This window comes from Pelodiscus sinensis, chromosome 2 (genome assembly GCF_049634645.1).
Source record: "Pelodiscus sinensis isolate JC-2024 chromosome 2, ASM4963464v1, whole genome shotgun sequence".
In the NCBI taxonomy this organism is placed as follows: domain Eukaryota; kingdom Metazoa; phylum Chordata; order Testudines; family Trionychidae; genus Pelodiscus; species Pelodiscus sinensis.
In genome coordinates this window covers 107,072,852-107,091,204 of record NC_134712.1, presented here as the reverse complement: position 1 = coordinate 107,091,204, position 18,353 = coordinate 107,072,852, and the positions used below count along the sequence as shown (strand labels likewise).

The 18,353-nt window shown below is 43.9% G+C and overlaps 1 protein-coding gene across 1 annotated transcript in view; it reads left to right on the top strand.

The window, feature by feature from the left end:
- The window catches only part of DTNBP1 (dystrobrevin binding protein 1), a 117,142-nt gene that overhangs the window by 97,103 nt on the left and 1,686 nt on the right, over positions 1-18,353 (top strand). The window contains exons 8-9 of the mRNA XM_075921200.1: positions 8,404-8,559; positions 11,642-11,785. Coding sequence (XP_075777315.1) covers positions 8,404-8,559; positions 11,642-11,785 — 300 coding nt within the window. The remainder of the gene's footprint in view (positions 1-8,403; positions 8,560-11,641; positions 11,786-18,353) is intronic.

The window sequence follows — 18,353 nt, the reverse complement described above, 5'->3', positions numbered from 1 at the left end:
ATGTACCAGTTCCGACTTACATACAAATTCAACTTAAGAACAAACCTACAGTCCCTATCTTGTACGTAACCCGGGGACTGCCTGTATTATCTCTCCATCTTTAAACAATGCCTTAAGTAACTCTGCCTTCTAATCTTCTGGAACTTCCCCAGTGCTGCACAACTTATTGAGAGTCAACATTAATAGTCCAGCAAGCTCCTCAGCCTGCTCTTTTAAAATGCTTGGATGCCAGTATCTTGATCTGCTGATTTTAATATGTCCAACTTAGTAGCTTCTGTTTAGCATCCTCTGGAGATACTCATGGAATGGAAAGTGTGTTACCTACCACTGTATGATGAAATATCATCTTGTTTTTTTCCCAATATAGAACAGAAATATTTATTAAACACTTTTGTCTTTTTCTGCATTGTAGAAATTCTACTATTTTGGTAGCTTGATATTTTTTCACTTCCCTAATAGGGATAAGAGGAAGCATATTGACAACCTTGAGAACAGGATGCTCTCAGAGGTGTTCACGTCAAACATTTTTTGTTTTGTTTTTTACAAATTGAAGTCAGAAATATTAAAGCCATTTATTAGTTTCATAGAACACTGGGCTGCCATGTTGGAAATTTGGAAATAGAACTAACTTTTCTTAATCAGAGATATGGTATCATAAAGATGCATTTGATCTCCTGCTAGATGGATAAGCAGCTGTGTGGAATGTTTGTAGTTGCTGCTTCCCATTTCAATCATGAACTCTTCAAAGCACGGGATATATATTATACTTTTTAGGAATGGAGCTCAATTGTAAGGAAAGCTTTTAATAGCATGAAACAGAAAATAGTCTTGAAAGCCTTGGTTGCAAAGATTTTAACTTTATAGTGAAAGTGAAACCATATGTTCAGAATCCTAAAGGATATTAGAAATGCAAATTAAAAAGAATCATAAACAGTGTCTCATACTAGGTAATACAATTGCACTGGTAATTGTTTGCCTTTGTTCTAAACTTACGGTTTCTGCAGGCCTGGATCTAATTACAAGGTAGTATTTTGTTTGTACCATCTTGTTTCTCTGTACATGGAAGTATTGCTGGGAATTATAATGCTAAAGTACTGTTCTTTTTTTATGGTGGAGAAAAAGAAGCCATAATCTCTAAAGAAGCATGAGTTAAACATCAGTGGGAGTTCATGTATGGATCTATGGCAATATATGACCCATATTTTTCTTTATATAAGAATTTGAAAGGTGAATGTCAGCTCCACTCAGCTCTTTTATAAATTGCTTTTGTACAGCCCATAAGATGCAAACTGGATTCAAAATGGTTTTGGAAAGGGAACAATGCATGTGTTTTCTGTTCCACATTTGCTGAATGTTTTCATGCATCACTAGTATTATTGAAAACAAACAAATCTTTGGTGCAGCAGTTTCCTTTTGCTTAGCCTAGGTGAATTTTATTGTAACTGGCAGAAGTGTGAAATCACATCAGAAGGTTTTACAGTGAACTCTCAGTAATTGGGCTTAGAGAACAGGCTTATTATAGTACTTCAACTAAAATGTTCTGATTTTATTCTTCCCTTTTGGGGAAAAATATTAGAATTAAGTCACTGCTGCATGTGACTGTTAGCTTTGATCAGTGTTGATTTAAACAGCAGAAGTGCAGTTCAGGCAAAGAGGAAAAACTGGAAAGTTGAAATCATTAGAGGTTGCGTAAATGTCATTTATTGCTTGGATACTTCTCTATTTTAAGTACAAAATGAAACCCTGCATTACCATTAGAGTAAAAAATGTCAGAAAATATTATGGGTTGTCTGGATTCAGGGCATGTGATCTTGGATGGAGTCTTGGTTATACATAGATAGGTTTGAATTAAAAGCTATGTGTTTAGCCTGTAAGGCATTCCAGTCCATGCTTTTGGACACCAATACCCAGATTTTAAAATATAATACCGATGCATTATATAAGCTGAGGGGGAGGGTGTAAGACCTTCTCCTATATGTCAAGAAGCAATCTGTGGAATGATGATTCTGTCATTTCTGTTGATTCACCGAATCGAACTAAAAGCCCAGGACAGTTTGGCAGATCACTTAAGCAAAAGGTTTCATAACTCCTTTGCCTGAAGCATTCCAAAAGTGTGATAGGGTCACTCACCAATCCTTTGTATCATGATGATGTTCCTTAATGAGCTGTTTAATCTCCATAGGTCTCCTGAATGGATGGGGGCACAAATAATTTTTGTCTGGGTTCAGAAGTTTGAAGCAAATGTTTTCAAAGCTGCAATGCAAATTTTTTTTTTTTTTTTTGCATGGAATATGGATATGAGAAGTGGGATTAATGCATGGAGCAATTTACGAGCATTGCATAGAGTTTAAACATTAAATACTGTTTTATAAGACTAATGCCTGTTCTGAACAAAACTAACCTATAAGAGAGCTGGTTTGGTTTCTATCTTTGAGTTTGTTAGTACTCAGCTTACCCCTACAGACTGGGCAAGAGCTGGCACCTGGTTTAACAGCATCAGTGCTATCACGTTTAACTCACTGAATTGACACCCTTTGCCAGCAGAATCTTCTGTTTGAAAGAGAAGAAATGTCAAGACAAAGAATCTAGCTTGAGTGATATTTATCATACAAAATGACAGTGTAATGTTGTCTTTTGTTTAAACTTAAATGAAAATTCAAAGCTACCTTGTAATTTTTTCCTGCGTGCACTTCACCTCTGCCCTTTTATCTCCACATAGCTTTACTTATAATTTTAAAGATTTCCTTGACAACTTTGTTGTCGTCTTTTACTTTTTAAGCAGATCAGACACCAACTGACCCTGATAAAACTTTACATATTAGCTTACAAACTGCTGTTACTAAACCAAACCCCATCTAATACATCTGGAACTAGTATTTGATCCTTTGCTTAGATCCCTCTCACTAATGTTAGGTAAATTACAAATTTCTGTTTTGGTTCTGTACAATCTGGGGAGCACCTTTTCCTCATCCATAATCATGCTGCAAGATAGCTATCCCACTGTATTTTCAAGCACCCTCCTAACAGATGTTAGACACCCCATGGTTTTTGTTATGGCAACTCAGACTTGACCTTCATGTATTCACGAAGGGCAAGTCATGCCCGACCAATCTGATTACCTTCTATGATGAGGTAACTGGCTCTGTGAATATGGGGAAGTCAGTGGATGTGATATACCTTGACTTCAGCAAAGCTTTTGATACAGACTCCCACAATATTCTTGCCAGCAAGTTAAGGGAGTATGGATTGGATAAATGGACTGTAAGATGGACTTAAAGCTGGCTAGACCAGGGGTTCCCAAACTTTTTGACACGGGGACCAGTAAATCCATTCACAAACTTTTGGAGGACCAGCAATGTTCATTTGCATATTTGCATATTCATTAATCAAATTATGAATATTCAAATAAGTTGCTTCTGGTTCTCCCAAATCTCCCAGTGCCAGCTTTAGCAAAGCTTTTGATATGGTCACCCACAATATTCTTGCCAGCAAGTTAAGGAATATGGATTGGATAAATGGGCTGTAAGACAGACAGAAAGCTGGTTAGACCAGGGTTTCTCAAACTTTTTACTTTAATTGGAAACCTTTTTTTCAGTTCTGCTTTTTGCAGCCCAAAAATATAAACACATGAAAAACAAACTAAGAAAATACCAGACATATAACATGTCTGGTATTTTCTCAGTAGGTAAGTTGTATTATTACTAGATGTATCAGTTTGTAGTTTCAAACTGCCTGGCTGGTAAATGTGCTCAGGCTGCATGAGTGTGTCTACCAGCCAAATAGTTCACAACTACTCGAGGGGTTTGTGTGTGTGTGTGTGGGGGGGGGGGGACGGACGGGGACGACAGTAGAATCCCTGTGCCAGACTAACTCGTGCTTTGTGGGTGGGGGGGGGGGGGGTGAACGGGGTCGGTCAGTCCCACTCCCTGCAGGCTGATTCATTCCTCCCCCCTGCTCCCCTTGCTGCGCCTCTGGCCAGCCCCACTTCCCCCAACCCCCTCCCTGGCAGCCAGTTCTCCCCAGCTTTTCCTCCCAATCCCCCTTGGCCAGCCCCGCTGCCTGCGTCCAGCCCTCCTTCCAGCGGCCACTTCTCCCACCCCGCCCACATCTTACCTGGCCAGCTCCCTGCCCCCAACCTCACACCCCCCGGCAGCCCTGCTTCCACCGGCCCTTCAATATCCCCAGCCTGCCCTGATTCCCCCGTCCAGTTCTGCTTCCGGTGGCCAGCTCTCTCCTCCTCCTCACCCCAGAATCCCCTGGCACCTGCACCTTCCCATAGCCCTGCACCCTCCTGGTGCCTCCTTTTCCCCCTAATACCCACCCCCTCACCAGTCTCTGCCCCATTCCCCTCCTGCCCCTCTGTGCCCTCACACAAAATTTGTTCCATCCTGACTTTCCTCATGCCCATCCCTTCTCTCAAGCCTCCTCCCAGCACCTCCCCCTCCAGCCCCCAGTGCCCTTCCCCTCTCCTCTCCCAGCATCACCATGTCCCCTCTCCCACTGACACCGCCCCTCCTGCCCTTTCCCTCATGGTCTGCACTTGGCCCCCTGGCATTTGTGTCTCTCTCCCGCACCCCTGTCCCTTGGTGCCTTTCCCTCCCAAGCCCCTTCTCCTTCCGCCCCTCTCCCCACCCTTCTCCTTTCCTTGCCGCCGCACGAGCCGGTTCCCACCTTCTCTTTCCCCGTTGCGGGGCCGGGGTCCGCGCTCAGGCCCCGGAGGCCGAACCCGGAGCCAGTCAGGCCCCGCCACATGCCTCGCGCGGGTTTCAAAACCCCAGGCCGTGACGTCACGTCCTCCCCGCCTACGTGCAACGCCACGCATGGGCGGCGAGGAGGAGCCGCGCGTGGCAGAGACATCCGGGGCCGAGGGGACGCTCTGGGGGCGGGGCCCACTCCAGGCAGAGCTGGGGAGAGACCCAGCTCCACATAGCGCTGGAGCAGGGCCCGGCTCTTAACTCGCCGGCACTTCCGGGTGCAGGGGCGCGGGGCCCGATTTGACCAGATGGGTCAATCGGCCTAAGGGCGGCAGCCACCAGGTACGCTGAGGCCCGGCATTTTTTGGGAAACGCTGGGCTAGACTGTTGGGCCCAATGAGTAGTGATCAGCTGCTTGATGTCAGGTTGGCGTTCGGTTTCTAGCAGAGTGCCCCAAGGATTAGTTCAAGGGCCAGTTTTGTTCAACATCTTTATTAATGACCAGGATGAGGGGATGGATTGCACTCTCTGCAAGTTTGCAGATGACACTAAGCTAGGGGGAGAGGTAGATACACTGGAGGGCAGGGATAGGTTCCAGAGTGACCTAGACAAATTAGAGGATTGGGCCAGCCGCCATAAGAAATCTGATGAGGTTCAACAAGGACATGTGTAGAGACCTGCACTTAGGATGGAAGAATCCCAAGCATTGTTACAGGCTGGGGACCGACTGGCTAAGTAGGACCCAGGGATTACAATGCACGAGAAGCTGGATATGAGCCGACAGTGTGCCCTTGTAGCCAAGAAGGCTAATGGCGTATTAGGTTGCATTAGGAGGAGCATTGCCAGCAGATCTAAACAAGTGATTATTCCCCTTTATTCAGCTCTGGTGAGCCCACATCTGGAGTATTGTGTCCAGTTCTAGGCCCCCCCCCACTATAGAAAGGATATGGAGAGGGTCCAGCGGAGGGCAACCAAAATGATAAGGGGGCTGGAGCATATGACCTTTGAGGAGAGACTGAGGGATTTGGGTTTATTTAATCTGCAGAAGAGAAGGCTGAGGGGGGATTTGATAGCAGCCTTCAACTTCCTGAAGGGAGGTTCCAAAGAGGATGGAGAAAGGCTGTTCACAGGAGTGACGTATGGCAGAACCAGGAGCAACGGTCTCAAGTTACAGTGGGGGAGGTCTAGGTTGGATATTAGGAAAGCACTGGAATGGGTTACCTAGGGAGGTGGTGGAATCTCCATCCCTAGAGGTTTGTCAAGCCGAGATTTAAAAAGCCTTGGCTGGGTTGATTAGTTGGGATTGGTCCTGCCTTGGTCAGGGGGCTGGACTTGACCTCCTGAGGTCTCTTCCAGCTCTATGATTCTACTAATAAATAGAAAAATTTCCTGAAAAATAGGGAGCTTACCCAACAGTTTCTGCTGAATCCAGTTTTTTAATTAACACACTATGGGGCAGTGCCCACTGCTCACTATGCTCACCAGTAGGCAGGGAGAGGGTTGGCAGTTGCAGTAGCCCTGGCCTCTCATTCTCCCCCCTCTCCTGGCTGCCAGGGCTGTGCTACTCTGGCTCTCTCCTTCTAGCCTTGGAGGGAGCAGGAGAGGGGCTGCTCCAAGGCCTTGTCAGGCCCCATGCTCTCCCCCCTGCCACCAAGGAGGGCTGGGCTGGCCGCACCAACCCAGGCCCCTTCTCCTTCCCCCATCACCACCTCCCACTGCACTGCCCAGTGCCCTTTCTCTCCCCCTCCCTCCCCAGTCTCCCTCAGCTACACTATCCCACACCCTTTCTCCTCCCCCCACCCTGCTGTAGGCTAATCTTAACCCTCCCTCTCCAGGCCAAGGCCACCTCAGGCTCTGCTCTGCCTCTAACCCCCGGGGGCTTGGGAGCTGTTCTGAGGTCTCGCATGCCCCGTGCTCTCCTCTCGGCTGTCAGAGGGGGAGCTGCTCTGAAGCCTTTTGTGCCTCACACTCTCCTCCCAGCTACCAACTACAGGGGAGTAGGGAGGCATGGTGTGCAGCCAGCATTGGGGAAAGGGGAGGGATAGGATGCCAGAGTGACAAGATGATGTCACTCTGTCATCCTGCAGGAAAAACTTTTTTATAGGTATAGTAAGATTATTTTTCCAGTCCTTACATTTAAGAGATTATTCACAAATATGTCATTCCCTTCCCTTCCCCCCCCCCCCCCCCCCCGAGCCTGCACTGCAAACAGGCAACTTGAAACAACTGAGGTGTGAATTCTCAGATACTTTGTACGTAGCGGTCAGAATGTAACAGACTTTTTCCACATTTGCAGTTGACCATTCATTGGTTCAGTTGAACTCTGTAGTTGCTACTTCAGCCGTAGGATGGACTGTGAATCACTTGGACTCAACATGAGTAGGGGAAAGGCTCCATGCTATGTAATTCCCTTACCTTTTGTGTCCAAATACACAATGCATTGTAACTCTCAGCCTTCATATAGTTTGGCTCCAAAGTACACCAGGTCTGTACATCTTCATAGGTTCTTCCTATTCTTATCCACTCTGTGTGTAGTGGAAAAATGGGATTTGCTACATGAAGGTTCTCCATAGTTGTACAGTAAGAGGTTGTTTGTTTTCTGATGGGCACATTAAACTGCCTTTTTGCATGGTGTGTCACATGCATATCTTTCTTAGACATATCTTTCAAAGTACCTATATGTTTGGAAATTTGGGATGTTTTAAGCATCTCTCTTCCATTTGCTCCAAGTCTTGAGCACACGTAGAGCACTGGTGACAAGTAGTATTAATTTTCTAGACTTCCTATAAGATTTCTCTAAGTTTGGTGTGAAAAGTGCTCAGTCTTTAAACCTTTAAATTTTCTTTGTAATTATATTACTTTCTACTGATATTTTAAGTTATGTCATCTCATCCATCAATATTTGAGCTAAGTTCTTGTTACGAGAATTATAATAAGAGTACCTCCTTATCCTGTTACAATGGGGAGTAAGCGGATGGGTTATTTTTTCATGTGAGCATGATTACCTTGAAGTTTCAAAGTGGGTACAGCTGTATCCACTCTGCAGACACAAAAATTATGACTATAACATCCTGGCATTAATTTGTTTAATAAATATGCATAATGCCGCCATCATTGCTGATTTTTTTTTCTCAGCAGTACTCTGACACTGTCATTACTTGAAGTCTGTACTCAATAATTCTTGCGCTTTATTCATTTTAAGAAATCTGAAGTGATACTGTCAATTTAGTAAAGGGCATTTGGTTGTAGTACCTTGTAGCATAGCATATCTGACTTATGTAGATGATGAGTTATGATTTTGAAAACAGCCTCTCAAATACTCAGGAAGTGCAGAAATGATGCTATAACATCTTGTCATTATTGCCCTTATAAATTACTGTATATCAAGATTCAAACCTGTGTAACCTGTAGGTCTCACAATTCAATGACTATGATGATGAGTGATCAGTTGTGTGGCAGATAAGGTAAATTTAATTTGAACTGTTGAATTGAATAAGAAATGTGTACTTTACAAATTGCCTAGAAAGTTAGAGAAAATGTTTCAAGGTGAGGAGATACCTTTATTGTATAGTCACACTCTCTTAAATATGACTCTGTATGATTCAGAAGACGTATTTACACAATATATGTCCAGGTAGTTCTGAAAAGAGACACACTTACAAAAGTTTCTACATTATTAATGGTGTATCTCTTTTTTCTTTGTCTTCAGCTGAGCTAGATGCTGAGCATGCCCAGAAGGTTTTGGATATGGAGCATACCCAACAGATGAAGCTAAAGGAGCGTCAGAAGTTCTTTGAAGAAGCCTTCCAGCAGGACATGGAGCAATACCTTTCTACAGGATACCTGCAGATAGCAGATAGACGAGGCAAGTTTTGAAATGCCCCCACTTAATCCATAGACCCACAACTAGAAGAGTAGCAAGAGGATTGTTTCTGTTTTCTTTGGCACTTGGTTTTATTTTGACACTGTTATTGGTAAAGTGCATGGTAAGTAAATGTTGCAATGCAATGTATTAGGCGAGCGAAATGGGCATATCTTTTTGTTCTTTGTTTTCTAATGCAGTACCAACGCTAGTCAAGGAACAACATAATTATTGCTGAGTACAGTATCTTACTGTGCTGCAGATGTGAAAGATGGGTATATATGCTGTACTTGGAAAACAAATTGATCAAAGGAAGGAGTAAGGTTGCATTTCCATTCACATACTAACTAAGGATGTTAAGTAATGGTTAATTTACTAGTCAAGTAGTCATTGGAATTTCCAGTGACTAGTAGATAGGCAATTCTGCATTCCCCCTTGAAATGTACAAGAGTCCCTAGGGGGGCTCTTGTGTATTTCAAAGTGGCAGCGCAGCATGGAGTCCAGGGTCAGTGGGGGATTCCCCAGCAGATCCCGGGCTCTTTGTGGCATTTCAGCGGAACCCAGGATCAGCTGGGGACTCCCCAGATGACTGCAGTTTCCATGCAACATTTCCCCAGAACCTGGGGTCAGCTGGGTGCCTCACTGGAGCCCGGGATCAGCTGGGGAGTCCCCAGTTGATCCTGGGCTCCATGTGTGACAGCCACATAGCTGATCCCGGGCTCAGCTGTGCAGCGCTGCCCCTTTGAACCGCTGAGGCTTTGAAGTACTCCTTCTTCCCCCCCTTACCATTCCTTCCTTTATACGATAAGAGACAGCGGGGGGGGAGGGGAGGGAGGATCAACTAGTCGATTTACTATCCGATAAGCATTTGCTTATCGGATTGTCGACTAGTCCTTAACATCCCTCCTAATAACATCAGTATTGTTTGAGACTGTAGTAATATGCATACTTCAGGTAGTCTTGAGTTTTATTGCAAAACAAAGAGTAAATAAGATTTCATATGAAGCTATAAAATGATAATGTTAGTCATTACTAACATTTGATGCTATTTGAGGTATTATTATTGAGGCAGAGTTAAAGCACAAACTTCTTTTGGGGGCAGCTGAGAGTACCTGAACATTTTAAAATGTTGTTAAAAGAAAGATGTTTCTTTGAAAATTTGGTGCCATCGTTAACTGTTGGCATTATACTGATTCTGATAAAAAGTTTGTACTTTCCTTTAATATTTCCATATGGGGCAATACATTGGACATTTGTCTAGGTCAGGATGGCTAAACAGCTCTTTTACAGTTTAAGTGTGACTTGCAGGGCTTCCCCTTCCTTTTTGTCCACCTACGGGGGAGAGGGGAGGCAGTGGTTATATGGTGAGGATAGGGTCTTCTGACAGAGACAACTGGTTCCTCCTGAGAGTTGGAGGACACAATTTAAAGGTTTCCTGCCCCCAACAGCTTGAGTCACACCTTCCCCTTACCCGAGTGGCCCCTCCCTGCAGTTCCCAGGTGTTAGTGCCACATGTAAAGGGAACCACAGGGAGGGGCCACTGCGTTAGCTCCACAGGGAGAGGCAGCAGCTGTGGCAGTGGCTCTCCTTGCAGCTCCCAGCTGTTTGCCTTGACTGGGCTACAGCTCCTTCCTTGCCAGCCTCAGCAGCTGCCATGCAGGAAGGGGACCCAGTGCCTGAATGTGACCAGCACACCTGGCAAAAACTGTGGGTTGGCACATGACCACAACGTGTACCTGCTTCAGGTTCAGGGCTTCAGTAGGAGTGGAGCTAAAGCCCGGAGACCCCTCTACCCACAGAGCTGATGCCTTGAGCCCTAGCAGGTATCTGTCAAAGGGCTGATGCCCCAAGCCCTGCTTGCCGTGCTCTTGATCTTCTGAAGATCGCCGTATGTGACTCAGAGGGTCGGTAATTTTGGCCACCACCTATGCACTGTTGTCTGCTACCATTGATCATAGTGGTGGGCTGAGGGGGAAGAAAGAACACCTGCCTTCTATGAATTACAACTCTTCCTTGTGTTTTCACAACTTTCACAACTCCACAAGTATAATCGTTGATACTTATATGTTGTCTGGTCATGTACTTTTTCTTTCTTGAGATTTTTGTTTGTGGAGGTGGGGAATAGAGTTGTGACAGGGAGGGGAAAAATTGCATAGTAAGCACCTTTGGACAGGGTCTGTCTCTTCATAGGAATTTCTATAGTACCCAGATGACAGGGTTCTGATCTCCATTGTGGCTTCGTCATCTTAGCATATGCGCAACATCCTTCAGGTGGCATGTGACCAGGATTCATCACAGAGTTTGGTCTGCTGTTTGACTCATTAGCTTCCCTTGCATGGGCAGATATTGAGGGAGAGTGTAATGTGAATGCTGATCCTTGTCTCCCCAGCTTTGGGAGCTACTGCAATACAAATATTACTGCTGATAAAATACCTTTTTGCAAAGATAATGAAAGCAGCCCGTTCCCAAACAATGAGCAAGAAAACTCTTTTCTGCTTTTGTAGGTTCTGAGACTGCCTTTGAGAAGGTATTTTATGATCAAGTGGTAGACCTCTTCCTATGTTCATCAAAAGTGGTAGAGTTAATATAAAAAAGTTATATATATAACTGATATTGCTTTATCAAGATTATACCTTGTTTTGTTTCTAAGGGTGTGTCTATCCAGCACCCTTACCTCGAAATAAACTTATGCAATTTGCACTACGCAAATTGTGTAGCTTATTTCGATATTCGTTTGAAATAAGGCTCTTTTCCAGACTGTCCCTTATACCTCATGCAATGAGGTTTACAGGGATTTTGGAACAGTGAGCACTTAAGACGCAAAATAGCTATTTTGCGATGCTGGAATAGATCGCTGTGTAGATGTAGCCTATGCGACTACTAAAGCTGTTTCCTATCAATAGTCAAGTTTCCTTGTTTAACAGTATATTCAACATTTACATTTTGTGAAGAGCTGTTTATTATTCAAAGATGCAATATAGTAATGTGGTAATTGTGGAAGTCTTTGCAATAACATTACAAAGTTGATGGACTTTGCCTAGCATATGTACTGTATTGTCAATTCGTTCATATTTTATTGCTGCAGAGCCAATAGGAAGTATGTCTTCCATGGAGGTGAATGTGGACATGCTGGAACAAATGGACCTGATGGACATGTCTGACCAAGAAGCATTAGATGTCTTCTTGAACTCAGGAGGAGAGGACGATAGTATGCTATCTCCCCTATTGGGTATGAAATGAACAGTTAGAGAATGCCTTTCAAATTATATAGTTGTACTTTCACTAATATAACACAGGATTATTTTAATATATAATGTATATTGTTTCACACTGTGTATAGATTTATAATTTTTACTAATCTGTTCTCTAAAAGTTAGCATGTTTTACAGAATCTCAGTCATGTTGGGAGATTCTTTCCCTATGATAAAAGAAAAAAATTCTACTTAAATGTTGTTAAAGTAATTTACATAGTTCATTCTCCACACCTTTTATTATCAAGAAATGAGTTAAATGTAAATGTGTGTTGTAAGCACATCACTAGCTATGTTAATTTCTTAAAGTACAGTAAACTTCCGATAATCCAGCACCTTTAGGACCCAGGGGGTGCCAGATTATCAGATATGCCGGACTATCAGAAGGGGGGGCTATGAGGGGTCTGGAGTAGGATGGGAGGGGATGCCACTCCAGACCCCTCATAGCCCCCCCTTACGATAGTCGGGCTCTGCCCCAGGGGTCCCTGATTCAGCCGCTGCTGGTTAGTTTCAGCAGCAGCTGAATCGGGGATGCATGCAATAGAGCTGCTGGGATGCTGCTGGGTTGGTCTCGTAGCGCCGCCCCTCGGCGCTGCAGGACCAACCCGTCAGGACCCCAGCTGCTCTGCCCCAGGGGTCCCCAAGTCAGCCACTGCTGAAACAGATCAGCGGCTGATTCCAGGAAGCCCCGGGCAGAGCAGCTCTGCCCCGGGCTTTCTGGAATCAGCCACTGATCTGTTTCAGCAGCGGCTGAATCGGGGACCCCTGGAGCAGAGCAGCTGGGGTCCTGCCGGGTTGGTCCTGCAGCGCTGTCCTTTGGCGCTGCGGGACCAACCCGGCAGCACTCCAGCTGCTCTGTCCCAGGCGTCCCCAAGAGCAGCTGGGGTGCTGCTGGGTTGGTCCCGCAGCCCCGAGGGGCAGTGCTACGAGACCAACCCGGCAGCACCCCAGCTGCTCTGCTCCTGGCTTCCCCGATTCAGCTGCTGGTCAGTTTCAGCAGCAGCTGAATGGGGGAAGCCTGTCCGGCTGCTCCAACACTTCCAGGTTCCTGATGGTGCCGGACCATCAGGAGTCCCGGAGCATTGGATGCTGGACTAATGGAGTTTTACTGTAATATATAAGAAAAGTATTTCCAATAAAATATGCTATGTTAATGTAATTGACGTAGTTCATTCATCACACCTTTTATTATATATTCCCTGGGCTACGCCTGGTATTTCTGCTAGTATATAATATTTATATGTACATATGTATACACGCAGAGAGCTCAGCAATAGCAGCTTTAGTTACTTTCCCCATATTTCGCTTTCAATTTGGCATGTAAAAGCAAGCTATGACCACTTGCATCACAGAATCTGCTCAAAGATGTAGTGTGTTTGTCAAAACTCACAGGAAGAGGGTTGGGCTGGAACTCAGTATTGCCTTTCTAGAGTTTCTGTACCTTGGTGTATTCAGGTATATTACTTTATTAATTGAAGAAAATAATTTACATTAAGACAGAGACATTCAGAATTGTTTTTCATGATCTGGTACTCTTCAACTTGTACTCAATTTTTATTCAGAGAGTTAAGTAGTTTATAAAATATAGTTCTTTGATCCATGTTGATCTGAGCCATCTTACAGGTAGTGCTATAAACTTTTCTTTAAAAACTACTGAGGAATGCTGTCATTCCTACTTTTAAATCAAAACTCAATTTCTCTTTGCTTTTCAGGCACTAACTTGGTATTCTTAAGCAACTACATTACTTTATATACTTTCTGAAATTTGTTAGTATTATTTAATATACTCTCAATATATTTTGACATACGGAGATATACTGGGACCTCTTACTAAATCTGATATTTGTTATTGTTGGGAATATCTGATAACTTAATTCAAGTTTTGTGATCAACAAACCCCAACTTAGATTTTTGACAAATAGTAACATGTCTGTGCAGTCAAGCTGTTGGTTTTAGGAGACTATTGATATTTGGTTGCTCTATAGTAAAATTTTATTCTAAAATGTAAAAAAATCTTTGTTCTTATACCAAGATGCATTTCACAAAAGAAATCAGTTAGAATTTTCTTAAGAAAAGTGGTGTCAAGAATAACTGTCTTTAAACCTAATGATATTCAAACTGCATCTTCAGAGGAAAGTAGGTGTTTTACTTAATGCATTGATAGTAAAAGATTGTTTGAAACCATCCTCTATCTGAGTATAAGTTGTCACAAACCAGAGTGTGTGGGTGGGGGAAGGAGGATAAAATAAAATTTGCTAGGGTTAATTATCAAGATTAGCTGTGCCTTGGATATGAAAAATACTTACTTATAACAGGGTTACTTAGTATGAAGAATCTGAATTCTTATTGCTAAAACTTAATTCACAGGGTCCTGTTATAAAGCATCATCTAATCTGTGCATTTTAAGGATGTTAACTAATGACTAATTTACTAGTTGAGTAATTGATAGGCACTTCCGCATTCCTCCTTTGAAATGTATATTTCAAAGGAGGAATATGGAACTTCACGTGCAGCACGGGTTGAAGTCCCGCTGATTGCAGGCTCCATGAGGGCACTTACTCTTTGAAATGCACAAGAGCCCCTCTGGGGACTTCCTGCTGGCCCCAGGTTACATGGGGCGTGCAAGCTTTGAAATGTACAAGAGTCCCCAGTGGGGGTTCTTGTGCATTTCAAAGGGTAAGCGCCCTCATGGAGCCTGGGGTTCGTAGGGGACTCAGTTCCCCATTGACTCCAGGCTCTATGCTGCACTGCTGCTTTGAAATGCCATGCAAAGCCCGGGGTCAGCTGGGGAGTCCCCACCTGACCCGGGGCTCTGTGTGCTTTGAAATGCTGCGCTGGAGCCCGGGATCAGCTGCAGAGTCCCCAGCTGACCCTAGGCTCCATGCAGTGCTGCTGCTTTGAAATGGTGCAGTGGCATTTCAAAGGGGCAGTGCTGCATGGAGCCTTGGGTCAGCTCTGTGTGGTGCTGCTACTTTGAAGTATCCCCCTTAACATCCTTAGTGTATTTATTTACATTTAATCATGGTTAGTAGAGACAGTACTTACAGATTTACACTTTTTTTTATTAAAATTAAAGTTAAGATTATATAATGTGCAGATTAAGGGAAGAGTGTTTGTAAAGCTGAGTAAATTATCCAAAAGTAAAAAGGTTGGTTTGAAACTCATAAAATACATATAGAATGTAATCTGCAATATCCCAAATCAAGGTTAATAATTTGTGATGCAATTAAAATATTAGCATCTAATTATTTGGATACCTCACTCATAAAGGATATCCTAAATGTACCTTGAAGGATGTAAATATAGCTATAAGTAAAGACTATCTAAAGTATTTGAGAATTTAGGATTGCTTGTCCCTTAGAAAATACAATCCATCGGGGAAAGTAACAGATACACTTCCAACTTAACTTCTTGATGACACTCCAGTTCTTCTCTCCTGATTGCACTGTACATAGCCAATGTGTTTTGGATAGATGCCATTAGGTGCTTGAGGGATATCGAACAATGTGAGTTGCCACATCAACCAAGGCTATTGCTGATCAGTTCTGCATTCTTGCAACACTTACTCATCACTGGGGTCCCAGGCACAGGGATTGACGTGGCAGGAGTCCAGAGTGAAGCAAAGTCTCTCCTACCTCTTCCAAATTTGTCTTCCAGGGAACCACTCACATAGGTTGTAACGTCTTGGTTGGAGGCGTCCTGGTGATTTGCTTCCTAATGCCATCATGCATAGCACTCTTCATGATGTTCCTCACCACATCATCTGGGCACATCAAAAGGCCTAAGTGATCACTGCAACATCACACAGATCACCCATTCAAGGGACATTAGTGCCACCCTGCCTTTGCAAGATATACACCAGTTCATTGCTGGCTCTTTGGGTAAGAAACATCCACTTCTTCACTAGCTGTCTGGTGATGGCTTCCTTAATAAGAGGGTATCTTTGCCATGGCAGGACCCCTCAGGATAAAGTAAAATACTGGGGATTGGGAAGTGTTGAAGATGTCGATCTTCTGCCACAGAGCCAATAGGGAACAGGCAATCTTGGCCATGTCTCACAGGACCTTGACAATGGTATCCTGAGGTGTCTACTGGATGTGGAAACCTGTGAATATGCCAAGATGTTAGCATGCTTGTCCAACCTCGAAGATCATGGGTTCCCCTCCGATCTGGAACAGCATCACCTGGATTCAGTACCCTTTACTGCATTTGATATGTAGAGATGCACATTTTCCTGGCATTGAATAGAGCCCCATCTAGTTGGCAGCCTGGTTGGTGACATCAAGCACTTGTTGGAGATTCTCAGGGTTATCTGAAATGAGGATCACACATTCAACCTGTTGCCATACAAGAGTTTGTTTACGAGTGAAATGGAAATACAAAGAAAAGATGGAGCAGAACTGCACTCTTCCTGTTGTACTCTGTCACTGACAAGTTTATCTGGGGAGTTCCCCACCTCTGGAAAATGTCCCTCACTATATCTAGGCAAGTGGACCATTTGTGGTTTGAAGACGGATCTGCTGAGATGATCCACTAACATGTTCTGTATCCCCAAATGATAGGAAGCCTCTAGATGGACTGAGAGCAAGAGCAAGGAGTTCCAGCAACCGTCACAAGTAGAAGGAACTGGGGGGAGAAGGCAGCGGGCCCTTATGTATAGCACCATGAGATTGTGACTCCATCGGAGCTGGCCTGACAGATACCACTGAGGGGAAAAATATTCTGGCAACTATGGACATGGTGCACACACACCAACATGGGAATGGACATGAGAAAGCACTAAAAAACGAGATGATCCTGGCAAGTGACCCCATACCCAGATGCTACAGAAGATGGAAAACACCCTGTATCTGCTAGTCTGACCAGGGGGGTGAGAGGAATTCCTTCCTGACTCTGAATCATTTAGATTTGGAGCATAACAACAACAACCAGCCACCTATTATTAGACAAACCAAAAGCAAAGGAACCCTTAAGTTCTGTTGGGAGCCTGTTCCAGAACATCATGCATGCTGCGTGTAATTTTTCCAGCTACTATCTAAGTCAGCTTGTGTTCAAACAAATAAGCAAAAATTCAGTGTGTGAAGAAGCAGTGTGGTCTAAGGAATAGGATATATTGGCAGAGGAGTATGCAGCTCTGGGTTCATCAGTGACATGCTGTTTGATAAATCACTTCCACGGTTTGTGCCACCATTTCTCTTCCTATCCTTTGTCTTGTCAGTTTGGAGTACAGGCTTTCTGTACAGACACACAATTCCTGCCCTAGTCCCTGGCAAAATGGCCTCCACTTCTCTGTTGCAACTTCCAGGTGATACTGTAAAATGTATTTTCTCATTTTTTGGTTGTGCTAATTCTGTGAGATTAGTTTGAGACAGCAAGGCCAAGTCTATAACACACTGGAGATTGATCTTCTGGTGTTTCATTTAGCAGGTTTAGTAAGGACCTGCCAAAGAGAACGCTGAGGGCACCCTGAGCCGATGCTGGTACTCTTTGACTCACGAGGAGTAAGGGAAGTTGATGGGAGTGTTTTCTCCCATTGACCTCCTGCTGTGGAGATGGTGCCGAGCTCAGTGTTGTCTGCAATTACGATATAATCCCTACTGTGAAAGTGCAACTTACAAATGTAGATGCACTCCAAAACAATGCAAAACCTGACAGCCTATTAGTTCACTCTGTTTTACTACTTGTTCAGCCAGTTGCGAAGAGACACAAGTTTGTTTATGGGCAATAATGCTGCCCACTTATTTACAATGTCACCAGAAAGTGAGAGCAGGTGTTCACATTGGACTCTTGTAGCCAACATTGCAGGTATTTATATTTACGCGCTAGATATGATAAACCTCTTCCTTGCGCAATCATCCCAGAGGGCATGCTTCCAGGCTGGTGATGCTCGTTAATAAAATACTAGTTAATTAAATTTGTGACTGAACTCTGTGGAGGAGGAATTCTATGTCTCCTGCTTCCTTTTTCCTGTATTCTGCCATATTTCATGTTATAGTAACCTTGGATGATAACTCTCTACATGTTAAGAACACTTTCATTGCAGATTGGTACCTTATTAAATGCGAGATATCTAAAGATTGCTACAACATTCAACCCACCATTTTGGAAAACCCTTCAGATTCCTAAGTCTGAGGGATATGAAGCATACTTTCAAAATTCTTAAAGCAGACACTCTGATACGGTCAAGCAGAGCCTGCCATCAGCATGATGCATCCCCCTTGGAATAGTGGTTGAAGTATGAAGGGACATGAATCTTCAGTGCATCTGGCATGTAAAACCTTGTGATGCTAGCTACTAGTCGACTATCCGATAAGCAAAACTTTATCGGATAGTCGACTAGTCCCTCAACTAGACGCTTCCCCCACACAGGCAGCAAGAGGGGAGAGCAGGAGCCAGTGCTGGGGGAAGCTGGCTTAAAAGCTGATTTCCCCCCAGCACGGTCTCCGCAGGAGGTAGGGGACAGTAGGGACCAGGAACTGTGCCTCTGCTTTTTAAATGTATTAAGAATCTTTCAGCTTTTACGCATTTAAAAATTAGAAGTGCAGC